The sequence below is a fragment of the Pinus tabuliformis genome, chromosome 2_1, assembly GCF_031772625.1.
Source record: "Pinus tabuliformis cultivar Carrire ecotype Pingquan chromosome 2_1, CPIR1, whole genome shotgun sequence".
Lineage (NCBI taxonomy): Eukaryota > Viridiplantae > Streptophyta > Pinopsida > Pinales > Pinaceae > Pinus > Pinus tabuliformis.
The window spans coordinates 696821033-696841961 of NC_142299.1; the positions used below are offsets into that span (position 1 = coordinate 696821033).

General features: G+C 36.7%; 1 protein-coding gene across 1 annotated transcript in view; it reads left to right on the top strand.

Annotated features, from left to right (window-relative positions):
• Positions 1 to 20929, top strand: part of LOC149202504 (uncharacterized) — a 208654-nt gene that overhangs the window by 144764 nt on the left and 42961 nt on the right. Inside the window, exons 8-21 of the mRNA XM_089403179.1 lie at positions 11403 to 11474; positions 11659 to 11730; positions 11904 to 11975; positions 12110 to 12178; positions 12432 to 12503; positions 12759 to 12830; positions 12966 to 13037; positions 13135 to 13206; positions 13359 to 13430; positions 13529 to 13600; positions 13709 to 13777; positions 13901 to 13972; positions 14080 to 14151; positions 14279 to 14350. Coding sequence (XP_089259305.1) covers positions 11403 to 11474; positions 11659 to 11730; positions 11904 to 11975; positions 12110 to 12178; positions 12432 to 12503; positions 12759 to 12830; positions 12966 to 13037; positions 13135 to 13206; positions 13359 to 13430; positions 13529 to 13600; positions 13709 to 13777; positions 13901 to 13972; positions 14080 to 14151; positions 14279 to 14350 — 1002 coding nt within the window. The remainder of the gene's footprint in view (positions 1 to 11402; positions 11475 to 11658; positions 11731 to 11903; positions 11976 to 12109; positions 12179 to 12431; positions 12504 to 12758; positions 12831 to 12965; positions 13038 to 13134; positions 13207 to 13358; positions 13431 to 13528; positions 13601 to 13708; positions 13778 to 13900; positions 13973 to 14079; positions 14152 to 14278; positions 14351 to 20929) is intronic.

Genomic DNA, 20929 nt, shown 5'->3' on the forward strand with positions numbered 1-20929 from the left:
GCTAAGGAAGACCAGGGTTTTGCAGTCCTCTTTGGGATTCTTGTGGACTCATGTGTTGATGGTGTGTTTCTTAATGTACTTGTAAGTGTGTTTATGTGATTCATCTCCTTTCTTTACTTCTGCATATTAAACAAATGAAGTGTTAAAGTAAGAATTCATGCCTGCCATGCTCTGCTTTTAAGTTTGTTTAATTTCTATGTTTTCTACTGTCTAAAGAGAATTCAAAGTCATTGTTTGCTCTCTTTAGCTCCTCATCTTTCATTCCTGATCATCCACCTCAACTAAAGGCATCAATACTGTCTCCTACCTCGCCCCAAGGAACCCCCTGCAGAAACTGTGTCCAATCCCCGCACCCAAAATTGCACTTTCCTCAATTTGCCACCAAAAACCCTAAAAACTCCAAATCAACCTTTCTAATCAGTTTACTAGCCTAATATCAGTGTTACCGTATTGGTCATCTCATCCATTTGAAGATCTACCGAGATTGACTGGAGAGAGCCTTCTCCTACCCCGTAGGGCTAGCTACGAGGCTGAATGGTTTGATGTTGCCTTGAGGTTTGCCTTTCTCAGCCTGAGGTGAAATTTCAAGCGCTAACAGGATGCAAGGTTTACCATCAAATTGGGCAGAGGATACATGAGTACAGGCCTAACCCACTCTTTCCACTGATTCCCCCCACTAATCCATGCCCAAAAGTATACATGACAATTAAACAAACGTACTCGACTACACAATGAAAAGTCATACCTTCGGGTTTGGCAAGCCCACCTTCAAACATACAATCATAACAGATGGGCGAGGGACCACATGGCCGGCTCAGGTGGCGGAGAAATGGCACGTCGAGCTATCTGGTGGTTGCAAGGTGTTGTTGGCTGCTGACTGAGGACCATCTAGGAGAAAATTTTCTCCTATAGGTGTCACCCACAAAATGGTGGGTAACAATGACCAACCATCAAGGACCAAGTGAACCCTCCACAATTCTGTCTATAGAAGATCTACAACAAGGTTTAGAAATGTCCTCTAAGTCTGCCTCAAAATTCACATTATGCCACAAATATGTATAATAGAGATAAGGACTTTAAGAGGGCCGAAACACGTCTAACAAATCTACCTCAGACCTCACACTGTACCACAGAGATATGCCACAAAGACAATGTCTCAAGAGGGTTGAGATTTGACCTCTACATTAGCCTCAAAAATTCAGATGTAACCTCAGAACTTATGCCTTAGACCTTCGTACTCTTCCATGGGAATTTGACATTCTTCCACAGAGAAATATACCTCAGAGAATCTTCTAGAGTTCGGTCTCCTTGATTGCACAAGCAAGCAAGTATTTTGCTTTGATCTTCGTCCTTTTAATCCTTGTCTTCTTCGCAAGAAACATTGTTAAAATTGACAACTAGGGCCAAACTCCACATGGGTCATCTTATTTATGACAGCTAATATTTTTCTTGGATTCCTCTCTCCGAGAGGTGTAGGATTGACCTAAAGATTATCTGATTCTAACATGTACAAATGAAGTTATGATTTTATTTTGTTTATGGTCAAATTGTCAAGGTTGACCAACAAACTTATGTAGGCTGAGAAGCCCAACTGTCACGCCTATTCATCCTCAACGTTGCATAAAAATAGAAGGTGACTTAGCCTCATTTGGACACACTTCTCTCTCTCTCCCATCGATTGGGTATGGATTTTTGGGCCTCTATCTCCACACGTCTGAAATTTTAGGACAAAATTGCAGGAGGCCAAAATTTCAAGAGAGCGAAATTTTAGGAGGCCAAAATTTCAAGAGACCGAATTTCTGGACAATTTGACCAAGTGTTGGCCAGCATGCGTTGACCTCCTTTGACTGCGTTTTTGTGAGGGCTATCTCTGTTTGAGTAGGCCACATTTTTGGGCACAGAAACTAAGGCTAAACGTTGACTATTGACCAACGTTGACTGCAGCTAGGGCTGACCGCAGGTGGGCTATTTGACCAGATTTTGACTGGGTTGTTTTTGGGATGTTTTGAGGGTTGATTCATCTTGTTGTTTGGAGGCCGAAGTTGACTGAAGTTGACCAATTTGTTGAGGGTCAAATCTGCGTTTTGACCAGCGTTGATTTTTCTGGTTAGGGCTCTTTTGCTGCAGTTATAAATTATCAGATTTGTAAATTGTACTCTCTCTCTGCTGAACTATTGAAGACTAAACGAAGATTTGATCAAGGGTTTCCCCACATTGGGATTTGTCCCTGGCTGGTGCCACATCTTGTGTCCTCTTGTCTTGGCTTGTCTTTTACTATTTATGTTTATGTTCTATCTGCATTTTACTATCATGTTGATGTGATTGCTAATCTGAATATTGATGCTGGGCTAATAAAGAAATTGAAGTAAAATTGCTCTAAAGCATAGAACATACCATTGTTGCCTAAAATTAACATGGAAACAGAGTTGAGGTGAAGACAAAGCCCAAGCGAGAGTGAAAGAGCAATCACCAAAGACAGTTGGACAAGGGCAAAAGGTTCAATGGGTTCCTCATCCTACTTCTCGGTTGAAGACAAGCTCCATGATAAAACTGACTATCATGGATGGAAGATGTATTTTGATTTGACCTTGGAAGAAAAAGAAGTGATGGACTGTGTGCTGGGTAAAATCCCTGAACCTACTTCAAATGCACTGACTGCTGCGAAGACCGAGTACAATAGGGTTGAAGTCAAGGAAAAGAAGATTATCAGGGATTCCATTGACAAGCATTTGGTGGCCTACATCTCTGAATTGAAGACCTCCAGGGAGATCTACAACTGGTTGGTCGGCATGTTTAAGGTTAGTAATGCTAATCAAATTCTATTTCTTTAGAATAAGTTGAAGGATATTAAGAAGGGCAAGAATGAGGATATTCAATCCTATTTCTTGAGGATTACTGAGATCAAGAATGATCTACTCTCGATTGGATAAATCATTCTTGACAGGAAACTTACTCTCACCACCCTTGGAGGACTCCCACCTGAGTGATATGTATTTAGAACCACCGTCCTCAACAATGATCGAATTCCAGGGTTTGAAGAATTGATGTCAGGATGCATTCAATAAGAAACAAGAATGGTGGAGCAAGAAATGCCTTCTAATAGAAGCAACCCCACTGCATTCTTCGCTCATGCCAAAAGGAGAAATAATGCAGGGTCTAAAGGTCATTCCCATGGAAAGCCTGGATCATCATGACTCGTGACCCTTTGACATCAATGCCAACATTGCCAACAATTAGCAATGATAGAAAATTTGATTTTGCATTATCTAGTTCCCATTATATTTTCCTCCTTGTTGACCCATCCCAATGGATATGGGCTAGGATGGTCATGAACCTCCAGTCCAAGTTTGTTAACTAGATCTACCACTATGAGATTCACCTATCATCCTTAGCCGAACAAAGGATCAATTTTTGTCTTATTGACTTGTTTCTTTATATGAAAGAATTTGGTCATCTCCTTCTATTCTTTTTATTGAAGGCTACTCGATCCATAAATTGTTGTAGATATTCCATTGGACAATTCATCACAACAAATTTGACAATAATTTATTAAAACACTGAATTTTTACACTATTACAATTTTATTAAAATTCTATATTTTCATATTTAATTGTAATTAGTGCATGCATGCAAATAGAAATTATGCAGGAAAGTAGAGAATGACAAAATAAGCTGACACACACATAAGACACAAGATATGCTCTGGGAAATCCTTTCGGGAGAAAACCTAATTGGAAGGTGAGGCCGCTTCACTCTCTTTCTTTGTCTGGAAAATAAGGCTGCAGGTACAAAGGAGTAATGCCTGTGGCCCGTGGGCTGCTACAGTGCACAAATCCTCTCTGTGTGCTCTACCTCCTATCTCTTCGGGCTATCTTTGCTCAGCTATGGAACAAAATGCTCTTGAAAGAATGGAAAGCCTCTTCCTCCTAGCGGCTTGGTTATAACTTATAACACAACCCGATAACCTACTAGTAGTTAATTTTGACTACATCAACTCTTAATTAGAGTTACAATATAGACTCTTCTAGAGTCTTTTACATCAAAAACACGTGGCTAGCCCCTTTTCCATGAATAATGGGCGTTGATGCGACATCCTCCTGAACTATAGGTGTTAAAACAGGAAGGTCGGCTTCTGAGTGGCATAAATTTTGCATATAGACTTTGATTGACGCGCTTTTGCACCGTTGGAAAGATCTTTGTGGATAGAATAAAATGAAGGTGTTGCGCTAAAGCGGAAAATTTCTACCCCCAAAACACGTTGTTTGATGCCTCAAAACTTTCCCAGAAGGTTTCAGACCCCATTTTGCAAAACTGGGTTCCACATGCAAAAATGGTCCCATGAGTTGATTCCTCTTTTTCCACTCCGAATGCATTGAGATGGATGACAAACAATATAATGATCCAATGCGGATCACTACTCAAACTCATCCCCTTCTACATTGATGCGTAGACAATCTTTTCATCCATCTCTAAGTTGCTTTCCACCCGATTTCTTGAATTTTTGGCCATTTTCTTCCTCACATCATTCTTTCAGTTCTCAGGGTTGAAATCTAGATGTAGTTTTCAACATTGCACCTCTTTGTGATCATCGATGTTATAGTGGTTGCAGTGGTTCCTAGGATCTTTCCATTTTCTTCCTCACATCATTCTTTCAGTTCTTAGGGTTGAAATCTAGATGTAGTTTTCAACATTTCACCTCTTTGTGATCATCGATGTTATAGTGGTTGCAGTGGTTCCTAGGATCTTTGCATTGATGTGCTATGGTTGTTGTCTTCTTGTTCTCCCCCCGTTTCATTTCTTCTTCCCTTCTTTGGAAGCTTCTTGGTGTTCCTTTTGCTTTGAACCACTTGACTGCCTTTTCTTATGGCCAATATTTTCTAGGGATTGTGCTTGTACATAAGGCTCATCCACTGTTCTGGGTTTGTACAACATCATTTGCTTTTGCAAATGACTATGTTGAATCCCTAGATACTTGAGGAGTATGTCGGGGTTCTTCGGAGAGAAATCCAACATTATTGCTATCTTCCTGATTTCTGTGGTGTACTCTAGTACACTTGACGCCTGTCTATGCCTGAGGTAATGCCACCATATCCACTATTCCTCTATATACCCAATAGGGTAGAATTGGTATTTTATGAGATTTTTAAAATCCTCCTACGTAGTCACTGAAGGATCCCTCTCTAGCCTCAAGGTTTTTGCGTGGCTCTGCCACCAGGCTAGGGCATGGCCCTCAAGTTTCAAACGGGAAAACAAAATTTTTTGTTCCTCTTGTATGTGGCAAACACTTAAATAAACCTCTAATTGCTACAACCAATGATTTAATTTCAAAGTATCAACCTCACCTTGATATGGCTTGATGTCGACCTACATTTCCATCTTGAGCAAGGACTGTGAATGGTTCATACACTCAAATTGGGATGTTCTTTTTCGAATTCTTTTTTAGAGTCCTTTGTTTCTTATTGATCCCTTGATTTTTGCTCTGATCTAACTTCCGAGTTGGAACTTTTGTCTTCTTTGATTCCAAGCTTGTTTGCTTGAGCCACTTTAAGGAGGTTCATATTTCGTCTGATATTTGTGATTTGGTCCCCAACCTTGTGAATCTATCCTTTGTTAGATCTTGAGGTTTATTAAAAATTGATTTGTTATGTTTGTCTGCTTAAATCAATCTGCATCCCTTGCAACTTCCCATAAACTATCCAAAGTTACCTACTCTGATACTAATATTATTTGTAAACTAATAGTGGATATTTCACTTGATAGTTCGTCATAATGGATCTTAAGAAAAATGGATTAAAATATGAAATCTATACTATGAGGGTTAATTTTTCTTAGATTTCTAGATTTATTAATTTATTGTTTTCTTTGCTTATGCATGCAATAGATAAAATGAGAAAAATAGAGAATAGTGAAAAACGAACACACACCAGTCACAATGACCACTCCACCATATATGACTTGGGAAACCCTTTTGGAGGAAACCTAGCTAGAAGGTGAGGTTGCTTTACTCTATTTTTTTCTAAATGGAATTGATGAAAATACAAAGGAGTGAGACCTGTGGCCACTAGGTTACTACAAAACAAAAACCATCTTTGTTCTGCTCTCTCTATCTCTCTCTATCCACTCTCAGTTTCTCTGCTCTACTATGGAAAAAAATGCACTAGAATAGAATTAAACCCATTTTCGTCCCAGTGGCCCAATTATAGCACATTTCGATAGCCAACTAAGGGTTAAATTTGACACATTCAACCCTTAATATGAGTTACAACTCAACCCTTCTAGAGAATTATTCATAAGGCCCATTTGGCTAGCCCCTTTTGCATGAGAAATGGGGGATGACATGTCATTCTCTCAAAGTATGGTGTTAAATCATGATAGGTCAACTTCTGAAATGATCGGAGAATCCACAGTAGAATTATTTTCGAACCAACGTTTCGAATCCCAAGTGGGATCCATCATCAGGGTAGAAGAATGATGATAAAAGAAGAGCAAACAGGAAGAATAAATACTAAGGAGGAAAAATTCAAATGGAAGAACAACAGTCGGCTAGAACCCTAAATTTTATGAAAAATTAATTTTTATTTCATATTAAATGTTATATATTATTAATAATTATCATTTAAAATAAAATAAATTAATATAATAATAACTTAAACATTAATTAATATAATGTTAATAGGATAATGATCAACTATTTTAATTTATAAATAAACCAAATTAATAAATATTTGATTTTATTGACAATGAAATATAATTACTTATTAATATATTCATTTATATCTTAATAAAATGGCTAATATATAAATCAATAATAATTATTTTGTAATAAATAATCATGGATTACCCAAAGTAGATATTATATTAAAAATATTAATTTTATATATTAATTAATTAATAATATTTATTTAATATAATCAATTATATTTATTTATTTAATACATTAATTAAATAAATTTATATAATTATAATAACTTATATTTATTTAATAAATTTATTAAATATATTTAATTTATTAATTTGGTTTATTTATAAATTAAAATAGTTGATCATTATCCTATTAACATTATATTAATTAATGTTTAAGTTATTATTATATTAATTTATTTTATTTTAAATGATAATTATTAATAATATATAACATTTAATATGAAATAAAAATTAATTTTTCATAAAATTTAGGGTTCTAGCCGACTGTTGTTCTTCCATTTGAATTTTTCCTCCTTAGTATTTATTCTTCCTGTTTGCTCTTCTTTTATCATCATTCTTCTACCCTGATGATGGATCCCACTTGGGATTCGAAACGTTGGTTCGAAAATAATTCTACTGTGGATTCTCCGATCATTTCAAAAGATAAAAACCACAGATCTCTCAAATCCAAGGTCAACTTCTATGAGGCATAATTTTTGTGTTTGAACTTTGATTGAGGCAATTCTTGCACTGTTGCAAAGGTCTTCGAGTGTGGAATAACGCCAAGGTGTGTGATGCTTAAGTATCAAAGTTTATCCCAAAAAGGTCATTTGGTCATTTAAAGCCTCAAATTGGCTCTAGACGGTTTCTAATCCCAATTCTCCAAACTAGGTCCCACCGCTGAAACTACTCGAGATGGATGACAAAAAGTATAATGTTCCAATCTAGATCAATGATCAAAAGGAAAATAAATTTTAGAGATGAACAATATGAAATTAAGGGGTTACTATATATTAATAATTGCTGACTACCTATGAAACCGGATTCGTCCCCTAGGCCCTACTTGTCCTGAATCTGGCAAATCGGACACGATTCGGATGGATTCATGTCTGAAAATCGGGACACATCGTGTCCGATCAGGACACTTCGTGTCCGATTGGGACACTTCAAATCCGAAACCTGTCCCGATCAAGACACTTCGAATCCGGAAATCAAGAACTTGTGCAATGCTATAAAGACGTATTTCCCCATTCTATTTGCACATTCACTTTTTTAGTTTGTTGTGGGTTTATTGTGGGTGTTTGGTAGCAAGGAGCAAAGGGTGTGGGAGCATTTGCAAGGAGATTCAAGCAACAGGTAAGTGCTAGATCCTGTCAAATTTGATGATGGTGATACTATAGAGGGGTGATCCTCCACACGAGTAGATGTAGAGATGACTTTGGATACATAGGAGGAGAATGCAGCAGAGGAGAGCAGTGGTGACCATGATGATGAGGACAATGATGCTGATTTTGTTGATGACTATGAGGATTGATGACTCATAAGCCATGAGCTACCTACTTCCTTGAGGCTTGTATGCTTGTAGACTTGTAGTTGCTTTGTATTTGCTATTTCTCTTTGCCATTAGCATTGCACTACCTATGTAAACAGTAACACATTTTGATTTTGATGACTTAATAAGAAAACTATAATATCTTTATCTTACTATCTTGTCTTTCTCCTTTTGGATCATTGATGAATTGAATATGTATTATAAATTTATAATTTATCATTTATCATTTATCATTTATGTCAAAATTGTATTTGTAATTTTGTATCCATAATGTTACTTTGTAAAACTTATATCTAGATGAAGATCTATGCTTGAATCAATGAATTTGTATCATGAATGAGCATTTGTGTAAGAAATATCTAATTTTTAATATATATATATATATATATATATATATATATATATATATATATATATATATATATATATATATATATATATATATATATATATATATATATATATATAACGTATCCGAACGTGTCCTGTTCCGGGGGGTCAATGTGTTCGTATCCGACACTCGAATCCCCGTATTCGTCGAATCCCGAATCCCCGTGTTAGGTGACTTAGCTGACTACAAATTCATAGTCCAATTCAATGTTAAATCTATATAAAAAATGAATTTGACATAATTCTTACTTCATCCTAGATGGAAGCGTTGGATATTTTCATATGATCAGATTTTTTTTGGATATTTCGCTACAAGAAAAAGAATATAACAATAAAAAAATTACAAAAGATTAGATTTAAAAACTCCCTCATCAAAATACTTTAATGATGTCTCAAAGGTGTAAAGGTTATCACTAATAAAAATGAAGAAATTTCTTGCCTAAAGAATCATAGTTAAAATTTGATCACACATATTAAGAAGTTAAAAGGTGAAAATAAGTCACAAGAATAAATGCTAGAGAAACTTCTAGAGATGAAGGTTCCAAAAACAAGAAACCAAATATAAAGATGCCTTATTGTCATCCTAATTATAAAAATCATTGTATTACTTAGTAGACGAAATCAATATGAGAAGCGAAGGGAAGATCCTACCATATTGAAGAGAAGTTCAAACATGGAATCTTATCATTTCCCAAATCAGAGAAGTAGTTACCACAATTTTGCAAAAAGTTGAATTAGGGTGGTTTGACCCTTTTGCAATAAGATAATTATGCCTAATGCTTGTAACTCATATCGTCTCATATCATCAAACATCACAACTTCAAGAATAGATAATCAGGAGAAGGTATTATGAACCTAAACAAAGACATCAAGCTTTTCCATAAAATCCTTTGAGGACAAAGCATATTTGAAGGGATGGAAAATACAATAAAACATAAAAAATATATAAATAAAATAGCAAATATACTACTACTAATGATATTTACTAGGGGTCACAACTTAACATAACCTTTCTCCTTATGAGCCATCAATGTGTATATATACCATCACGAAGTTTTTTGTATATCATTGATCATAACATATTCATTATGGTTATGTATTTTGTCCTTCATGAATTTCAGTTGTCTATCCTTCTTATGTTATATATTTCTTAGTAAATGAACCATGTTCATTTCAAAGCTACCTAAGTGCATGCTACACTAACCCTACTTGGCTGAAAAATAAAGTATAGAAATGTCAGGAAATAACTCCTAAGATGATAATTTCAAAGCTCACCCTCGTTATTCATGCTTATATTCTCCTTGTTCTACTTATTATTGGTTTAAAAGGAACAAGAACATAATAGAAAATAAACAAGTGACAAGAAACTAGATAAAAATTTCACACCTAAATGATCTTCACCACTTGAAGTAGTCTTCTTAATTGGATGGCCTTTGCTTAGCTCGCTACTTGCAAATCAATCTTCAATCTCCAGTAATTCACTCATATACAAGCTTTACACAACATGAAAAGCAATAGATTTAAGGATATGCACATAAGAAAAAATTTGTTGCTTCAAAATATGATCACTCGTTCAACAACCATTACAAGGAGAGCCTCTAGTTTACAGAGTTCTAGGATTTGCCACCTTACAATAAAATAATCACATCATAGTGATCAATTTTTTTGTGTCAAACAATAAATAATGTGACATTGACATGAATTAGTCTTCAAACAGTATTATATCTATCCACATGAGAGCTCCAAGAGAGATCAAGTGCACCCCAAGAGTCCTTTATCCAACAAAAATGATAAAATAATTTCCACTAGAGGGGCACCCTAGGAGGAAGCTTCCAAATGATTGAAACCATTCAATCAAATAATAGAATACACTCACTTAGTATTGTGTCCTCTAAAACTCCAAAAATAGCATATTGGTCCAAAAAATGGTCTCCAAGGCTCAACATCCATCTTAAAACAGTAATCCATATGAGAATGTGCATTAAGTTGACATTGACCAAGTTAGATAACCATAAAATATTCCCCATAATAGATAGTGCACTCTAGGGAAGTGTGCAAAAAATTCCAAAGGTAGGGAAAATTAGCTCAAGTCACTTAGCTTTCAACAAGGTGTGAACAATACCAATAAAAAATGCACGTGGACCACCCAGTGGAGTGTCCCACCTAAGGGAATGTGCTAAGTGGAAAAATGTAAGTGGATAAGGGGATGTGAATGGAAATGAATAATATGTGCAACATGATAATGCCCATGATCTGCAATTGGTGCATAGAGATTCCGTAAGTGTCGTCTTGTTAAGTGTCATGAAATTGGTCATTAGACACCCCATACAAAATATGATGTAACACACTAGCTATCCCATTTTGGGCTCACTTGATGTATTGTCACGACATACTATTTGATGAATTACATTTATTATTCTCTCAATGTATTTTGTGTTTTTATTTTTTGTGTGCACCATGTATATGTGAAGCAAAAATTGAAACATCCACTAGAAGTTGGTTAACAAATTTCATCTTATCCCAACACTCAAAGTCTCTAGTTTAAGATAAATTTATTATTTGCTCTCAAGGAAAATGGTAAATATTATGTAAAAGAAACAATATTTTTTCATGAGATACAAGATGCTAACCAAGCTTCCAAACTCAAGAAGTTGGTGAGATGGGGGGAGTGCTAGTTTCAATTCTACTCTCCTTGCTACTTTTTACTTCAAAACTGTATAGGATGTATAAAGTATGGAGACATTTTCATTTAACAATGCTTTTGTATTGTGTTAAGGAACTTGGCACAAAATCAATTAAGTGGGAAGATCCCTAGGAGCATCTACTGGAATGAAGTTTTGGAAGTTATGTAAGAATCTGAATCCCTTATGAGTGCATCACTATTGTTCTCTTTTAATCAAATCATCTCATCCTTTCCTTATTATTGATTCAATAGTTTTTGAGGAAGATTTCAAGTTAATCAATATTATTCTTTCCTATGCAAAATAAATTTGGAGCTTCTTTCTCACTAAGCATTTTCTTATGATTTTCAGTGTGTTGCAACAAAACTTACTAGTTGGAACTCTCTCTCCTGACATGTGTCAATTGACAAGATTGCAGTTGTTGTAAGTCACAATGCATTTGTCTTCTAGAGTAGATATGATTTTTTTAGAACATTTCTTTTTAAAATGCTATCTTGATGCAATAGTTTTAGTGCATTAAGGGATTTTGCATAAATGATTCTTGGTTGTAGCTCAAATGTTTCTGATCTTTAAAGACTTTGATTTCTATTATGCAGTGATGTGGGGAGGAACAACTTGACAGGGATGATCCCTGATAATATTGGTGATTGTAGAAGTTTATTAGTTTTGTACGTTTTTTGGTTCCCTAAGAAGTCTATAAATGAACAAATGGGTCGATATGTATGTTTTGATGGAAGACCCTTATGGTGCATACTTGTAACTCAATCATTTCTTGTTGGATTGCGGCTGGTGTTCTTATTAGGGACTTGTCACACAATCAACTTACAGGAGAGATTCCTTTCAACAATCAATTTCCACAGTTGCAAACTTTGTAAGTGTATATATTTGTAGGAGTAACTAAATTCTAGTATCCCATGTTGTTATTGATCCATCTTGTTTCTTGTGGAATAATGTTATAATCAAAATGAATAAGTATCGATATTTTTTGTTAAATAACTAAGGATATGAGATCATGTAGGTTACCCAGGAATTGTAATTAGTTGTATGTTTGTACTATTTGATCCATGGTATTATTTTTTGTTTGTGTTAGTTCCCATAGCTTAATTTTGAGGTGGTTTTCATAGGGCACTACATGGAAACAAGCTGACAGGAAGGATTCCTGAAGCAGTTGGTCTCATGCGGCTTCTTCTTGTTCTGTGAGTATATTTTTTGTAGGATCTTAGCTTGTCCAGAGTTTCTTCTAATCCATTCATAAATAACCTCTCTACGCTAAAAATGTATCCAAGCCTAGCTCAATAAAAATGTAGAATACTTTTGGATATTGGCATTGTAAGTTTTATGTAGAATCTATATTCTTTCATTGATGAATGGTTTGCATTACCAAAAATTGATTATATAATGATGGTTTATGTTTAGTGCTCTTACACATTTATATTTATTACGTATTACAGGAATTTGTGTGATAATTATCTTACTGGAACAATTCCTCCTATCCTAGGCAACTTGGATGAAACTCTACATTTGTGAGTTACTTACATAATTAATCATTGAACTTTACACTATGAGTCCATTATAGTCATTACATTTGGAACATAAACTGCTTTCATAGTCAATTCCCAGGACACTGATTTTCTTGTTCTTTCCTTTGTATTTCTCAGGGATTTGTCTGGTAATAATCTCACAGGATCTATTCCACCAGAATTGGGAAACATGAAAAGTCTCGAGTCCCTGTAAGGATTTAAATTACATCTTTTGTTGTGTGTTCTAATATGTAACATAATTTGTATTTGCATGATAAGAAATAGCCATGCTCATATGGTTATGCAGGCATCTACATGGTAATCAACTTACAGGACAAATTCCACCTGAGATGGGGAAGTTGGAAAACTTGATTCATTTGTAAGTTTGTGTCTATACATTTGTGAAAAAGTGGACACAAAAATGATCAAAAATTTCAAAACCTAATTATACACTAACATTATTCATTGATATATTGTGGTTTCTTGCTATAAGTATTTAACAATATTGAGTAACCATTTTTTTTGGGGCAGGGATCTATCCAGAAATCAACTTGAAGGTTTGATTCCAGAAAACATTAGTTCATGCATTGCTCTTAATCACTTGTAAGTGGTATAACCTTTAAGAACACTGAAGAAATTATGGAACATTGTCTGAAACTATCTAATAATATTGAGTTTATTTATTCACTTGTCTTTTGTAGCAAGGTGAACAGCAACAATCTAAATGGAACTATTCCTCTTGAATTTCAAAAACTTGAAAGACTAACATATTTGTAAGTGTTCATAGGCCATACTCAATGGAATTACCTATTGCACAAGGAATCATTGAATAGAATTACGAAATTTCATAGTGACTAGTACATTATGTTGCGGCTTTACAGGGATCTTTCCTCAAACAATATCTATGGAATGATTCACGTAGCGCTCAAACTTATGAGTCTAGACACATTGTAAGTTATTCTACTATACTAGTTAAACTTTCAAGGATGCTCTTAAATTATATGTAGAAACATAATTTCTCTAAAGGGATCACATGTATTTTGACTGATATGTGATTTGATATGAATATTTAGGGACCTTTCTAACAATAACATTTCTGGACCTATCTTGGGAGTTGATAGAGCTTCAGAACATCTTCTTAAATTGTAAGTTTTAATTATTGAAAAAAATTCTATATTAGTAAGCCATGAGTAATGCTTTATGGATGAGAGTTATATTTATTTTGTGCTCTCTATTGGATTATGATTGCAAGGAACTTAAGTGGAAATAATTTGAGTGGTTTTATCCCAGCGAAATTCGGAAACCTAATAAATATCATGGATATGTAAGTCCTCTACACCAGTTTATAGCCTACAAATTAATGATATGCGTGTGTTCTTTCTACATGTCTATTTAGTATGCTCTAGTCATTTGAAGAAAATAGTAACATTGTGTTCTTTTTTTCAATGCAGAGACCTTTCTTTCAACCAATTATCAGGTCCTATTCCTCGAGAATTTGGAGATCTACCTAATTTAGTCTCACTGTAAGTTCCTTGGAGTGATTTCTAAATAAAAATTTCATGATGGATTCAGAATGTCAAGTTCTTGAAGATTTTGCAGCTGATTTATTTTTCATCAAGTGTTCACACATACATGTACTTAAAAATTAAATACACAGAACCTTTAACTAGATTTGCAGCAAAAAATTTAATAGAACCACACACACAAAAATGACACAATATGCACCTTGGAAACCCTGAAGGGAGAAACTAGCAAGAGTGTTTTTCTTATTCAGTTTGAGAGAGAAATTTGAAAATGAAATTACAGAACAATAGGGCCTGAATTTGTTCCGTCCGAGAATGACGAGAACACAAAAAACTTCTGCCTCAATTTCTGTGCATAAACAACCTTATATATCAGCCTTGATTTCTGTGCATAAAAGCCCCATAAATAACCTCGAATCTCTTGCGAAATTCTGCAATTAATAACAACAATCTGCTCTCAAAGTTTGTGCCAAAACTATACTGAAAATGTCTAGGAGACAGTTCCAAAAGAACACCTAGGATTATGTGCCAAGCTTCCTTGATTTATGTGTTGTAATTTCTTTGTGTTTTTCCTTGGAACCTGTATCAGCAGCTCTCCTCTCCTCTCCTTTCCTTTTAAATCCATGCCAAAGCTCACCACCTCTTTAGTTAATTTGCCTTGGAATTAGCTCCATGCATGTCTCTTAGTGAAGTGCACCCTCATTGGGATTCTCGCCATGCATGAGTTTAGTCCACATAAGTGAACTCTCGCTTGCTTCCAGTTAACTGATTTTCTTGGAGATAACTCCAACTGTTATTTCTTGGAGTTAACTCCTTTCTCTCTCTTAACTAAACTAAACACTCTATGACATGTAACTTAACTCCAAGCTCTTTTTCTTACTAAATAATTATTCCCTCAAGTCAACATCAATAATTAATTGATGTACTTTTTAATGAGAGTCACTTGATTAAAATAATAAAGTATGATCTAATTAATTAAATAAGGTGACTTCTATGTGCTATGACACTTAGCCAACATAGAAGTACCGGTTGTCACTATAATTTTAACACTCCCTCTTAGCCAAGAAGGTATTTTGGATCATCCCCAACTTATCTCTAAAATAAATAGATTTACTTTTCATGAGTGCCTTTGTTAGGATGTCTACTACTTGCTCATCTGTAGGAATATATTGCAGTTTAACTATGCCTTTTTTAACACAATCACATATGAAATGGTATTTGATCTTGATATGCTTTGACTGATCATGAAACATTGGATTTTCCGAAAGCTGTATGTAGCTTTGATTATCACCGTGTATCATGGTTGGTTCCATCTCCTGAACAATTAAATTGACAAGTAACTTAAGAAACCAAATGGCTTCGCATGTGGCCAAACTAGCAGCCATATGCTCTGCTTCCGCAAAGCTTAGTGCAATCAATTTCTATCTCCTAATGTAACAAGATACTACTCCTGATCCCAAACTGAAACAACACCTGAAAGTGCTTCTTCTATTTGCTGCACATCCAACCTAGTCTGAATCTGTGAACCCCATCAACTTGACTCCATTTCCTTTCACATACTGCAATCCATACTCTACTGTGCCCCTCAAGTACTAGGGCACATGCTTTGCATGCACTTAATATTTGGTTTGGTGTTGACCAAATACATGAGGGATCCAATCAACTTGCGATAGATCGTGTGGTTTACCAACTCCGACTTCGAACCATTGATCTTTTTCCATTTGGTAACCATGGGAGTTGACATCGGTCTGTAATCCTCCATCCCAAATCTCTTCAAGGTCTCTACTGCATACATTCCCTGTCCAAGAAAGATTTCCCCTATCTTCTGTTGAACCTCTAATCCCAAGAAATAGTTCATCAATTTTGTTACCACAAAATCTTACAGACCTTGGAGAGGGAAACCTACAAGACAATAGCTAGAGAAAGTGCTAACAATGGGATAGAGGCCTAATGTCACCTCAGCCAAAAACTCTGGGTCTTTATGGATTTTCATCGATGGGAGGAGTCCCAATAAAGGAGGAATCACTTACAATTGATATGCCAATGATAAGGTACAAAGTGACCCTACTAAAGCTCATTTAGTGAAAGTGACAATAAAGGCACAAGGCTTCAAAGAGACAAATCGCTCTCTAAGAAAAGCCCTATAAAAGAATGCTCAAGACCTAGGGTTTTAAGGTTTTTCAATGGTAATAGGTATTCACAAGGTCAAGGGCCAAGGGAAAGGGTTTCTCGCAATGATATTCAACTACTCTAATGCTCATGAAACCCTCCAGAAAGTCTTGAAGTTGAGCGAGAAGAAACTAGGGTTTCCCTCTTAGAGCAACACCTAGAGCAAGAGATTTTATGGATGAAATTTGAGTGGACGCTCGCCAAATTGATAGGTCAAGTAGTCAAGACCAATATCTTGATGTTTAAGCTCTCAAACCACCAAAAACCCTCCTCCCTAAAATTTCACTCCAAGTGCTAGTTTTTCTCTCTAGCCTTAAAAGAACCGAATTTAAGGAGAAATTTATGGATAAAATTTTAGATGATCACCAAAGACTTGGACTAGTGCCTTGTCCTTTAGGCATATGGAGTCAAAGATATGATAGATAAGCCAAATTTGTAGCTAAGGAGGCCAAAATTTGATGCCCTAGGTATCAAGATTTCAACGTTTACCCACTCAATGATAAATGGAGTTTGATGAAAAATTATAAGAATTCCTCCACTAGGAATGTTCATAACATGTTATATAATGAGTAACATATGCAATTCTCAACTATATAGGCATTAAAATTTATCTACAACAAATTAGGGAACAATCAAGCATAATCTAGAAGCAACAATTCCATACATTTGACAAATTCAAAATGATAATCTTCAACAATAGGTACGTGTGAAAATTCCCATACCGGAATCCTATTGCAGCAACTGATATTATTTCTCTTGATTGTTAATTAATTAACAATTTATCTGCTACGGAAAATATTAAAATAAATACACTTCAACCTTCACAAAAAATATCACGGAAGGATAAATACTGGAAGAAATGCTAGCACACACACATAAAAAATAACACAATTAATTTTGGACAAATGTCCCCGGAAAAACCCAACTTGGGAAAATTGGTGCAATCGCTGAGGGTCTTAATATCAAGCAACAGTGAAATAATTTGGGTACAACTGGATGCCGAAACTAGCAATCCTACAGAGAAATACTGGCAAGAAAAATCTAGTGAGGAAATTTCCTCATTCCATAGGCAAATCTGGTCTCTGACCTTAGCTCCAGGTGAGCCATCCAAACTAGCTCTACGCAACTACTGCGTCATAATAACGCAGTCTCTTCTGCACTCAATTCGAACCAACTTCTCCTCAAGATATCTGGTTTGCTGCTGTCTGGAAAATGTCTCTCCTGGCCTCAGGAACCTCTGTCCAGCTTCTAGCCCTGAGACTCGACTTTTCCCCAGCAAAATCGAAAAAGCCTCTGGAGGCTACTATTCTGCCACAACGTCAACCTCTCTGTGGTTCTTCTGCCTCTTTGCAAATGTACTCACCGGATCTGGAAACCTTCCTCTGGCTTCATTGTCTCTGCCCCTCTCTTACTGCTTCGATCTCACTAGCTCTCTTTGGCAACTGATTGTTGCTACTCAGGAAATCGATCTGCTAATGAAATTGAACTATTCAAGTGTCTTCTCCAAGTGCCCATCGACTTCTTATAATCCTTTGTTGGGACTTCAATGGCCAAGATTAAATCTTAATCGATGGCTAGGATTAACTTGAAGTTGATCTGTGTGAGTTTCTAGATTATTCATGCCTTGACTTAATTAATACGGATTAATTTGTTGATTTCTAGGAGCATCAGATGTGCTCTAAGTCTCAAAATTTGCAGGGAGGCTTAAACACATGCATTCTCCAATACCTAGAAATCATTTTGGGAAATTCCACCCAGAGACAGTTTTATTAAAATAATTAATTATTTTTAATGGGACCCTATGTCTAAACTTAGGAAATTAAAATAATTAATGGGTATTAATCTAAACTGTGGGTGTAACTTCTAGAAGAAGACAAGGATCGAGTCCAAATGATCTGAGCCATTAATTAGAATCTAATCTGGGCTGTTGGTTCTCAACTAAAGGATTATAAGAAGGAAATCGATGGGCACTTGGAGAACACAGAGAGAAGATCAGAAGTTCGATTTTCTGAAGCAGAGTAGCTGTTGGAGAATTTTTCGATAGTGACCTTTAGCAGAGAGGGGCAGAGATAATATTCGAAGGGAGATCTTTCTCGATCAGAGAATACTCAACAGGGAAGGAAAAGAGAGATCCATCAGTGGCAGCGCAGAGCTAGAGAGGTTGATGCAGGGCCATGCAAAGGCAATGCAAAAGTCAAGAGGGAGTCCGAAAATCAGCGAAAGGAATCGATTGCAAAAGCCGGAAGCTGGGGTGTGAGTCTAGGAGGTGAAAATCAAATTTCCTGAGCAACAGATTGATCAACTGAAGGGGTGATGCTGTCCCCAGATGGTGTGAGCCTGGGCTGACGTAGTGACTGCGCAGTGGCGGTGAGGGCCAACTCATTAGTGCTTGGATCAGCCAGGATTTCTAGTGGTAGTGTGAGATAACCTCACTTATCTCTTTGTCAGTGATATTCTCTGTAACTGGATTGCCAGGAAGGCATCCAAAGATTGTATTTAGAAATTACTACTGCATAATAATAAAACCATCAGAGCTGGTGCACCGGTTTTCCCGCATTGGGTTTTTCCGGGGACATTTGTCCAAAAATAACCATGTAGATGTGTTGTATCTCTTTCCTATTCAATTTCTTGTTTCCACTTATAATTTAAAGGGTGTAGACTGCAGTGTATTAGTTTCGATATTTACTATAGGAAACAATAAGTAACTTGATTAAGAAATTAACGAGTAGGAGAAACTTAATCAGTTGCTGCAGTTGAAATTTGGGGCTTCCAAATTTTCACATGGTATCAGAGCTACAGGTGAAGCAAGAAGAGCAGAGCCAGAATACCTAGTCCTGAAGGAAGAAGGGAATTCAAAATTCTTGCAGAGGTAGCAATTCGAATCCCCAGAGGGATTGCACAGTTCAGGCCAGGAGGGCTATTTTTTCGTGGTAAATCTCTCTCTGAGTGAGTCCACACAGAGGTAGGATTTCTAGATTGAAATCTGTCAGTGGCAGAGGGAGCAGCATAGTGAAAGCCTTAGCGAAGAGGGGTTCTTGGTGGGATGCAATTTTTACTGCAGGCAGTTGCTGGGCAGAAAGACATAAGAAGGAAGAGAGAGACACAGTTCAGGGAATTCTTCCTCAGAGGACTTCCAGCCAAGGAGTCCGAATTCTCACTAACTAAGCAACAGTGGAGAGGGGCAGATCTACAAACTCCAACAGGGAGTACGTAGGCTAGTCTAGTGCTACACAGAGGAGAGAGGAGGCTATTCAACTTTTTCGATTGGCAGAGATGGCAACCACTGGACTGAGAGATCAGGATAGGTTGGATGGGGCATCCAACTATGTGATCTGGAAGGTAAGGATGTCATGCCTTTTGGATGAACATTTTCTCAAAGTCTACGTCGACAGCATGGTGGCTGAGCCTGCGGATCTAGATCTGCTCAAGAAGTACAAGGGAGAAATGGCGAAGACAAAAAGAATGATCCTTGACGGAGTGAAGGGTGATATAATTTGTCACCTCACTAGTAGAAATACTGCCAAGGAGATGTGGGATGCATTGTCGAGGCTATATCGGGAATCTTCTGAGTAGCGAAAAATGTACTTGGAGCAGAAGATGAGATCCACGCAAATGCAGAGGGGGGAACACATTGATCTGTTCCTCACGAAGCTTCAGGAGACCCGAGATGAGATAGCAACTATGGGGTCAACACCTCAAGGTTTCGAGATGGTAAGATTGGCCCGAAATTCAGTATCTGAGGAGTGGCAAGCCTTTTTTGAGTCAAGGATCATATGAGATCCACGCAAATGCAGAGGGGGGAACACATTGATGTGTTCCTCACGAAGCTTTAGGAGACCCGAGATGAGATAGCAACTATGGGGTCAACACCTCAAGGTTCCGAGATGGTAAGATTGGCCCGAAATTCAGTATCTGAGGAGTGGCAAGTCTTTGTTGAGTCAAGGATCATATAATTTGTCACCTCACTAATAGAAATATTGCCAAGGAGATGTGGGATTCATTGTCGAGGCTATATCAGGGATCTTCTGAGTAGCGAAAGATGTACTTGGAGCAGAAGATGAAATCCACGCAAATTCAGAGGGGGAAGCACATTGATCCGTTCCTCACAAAGCTTCAGGAGACCCGAGACGAGATAGCAACTGTGGGGTCAACACCTCATGGTTCCGAGATGGTAGTATTGGCCCTAAATTCATTATTTGAGGAGTGGCAAGTCTTTGTTGAGAGCATCCTCGGCAGGGTGACTTTGCCAAATTGGAATGAGATGTGGACAACTCTTGAGAAAGAGGAGCTGAGGAGGGACTTGGTCAAGTGTAAACTTGACGAAAGCAGCAATAGTGGGTCGGAGCCCAAGGAGGAGGAAGAGAATGCAACTCTCACATCCAAGGGGCAGTAGGAGCAACGGAAGAAGAA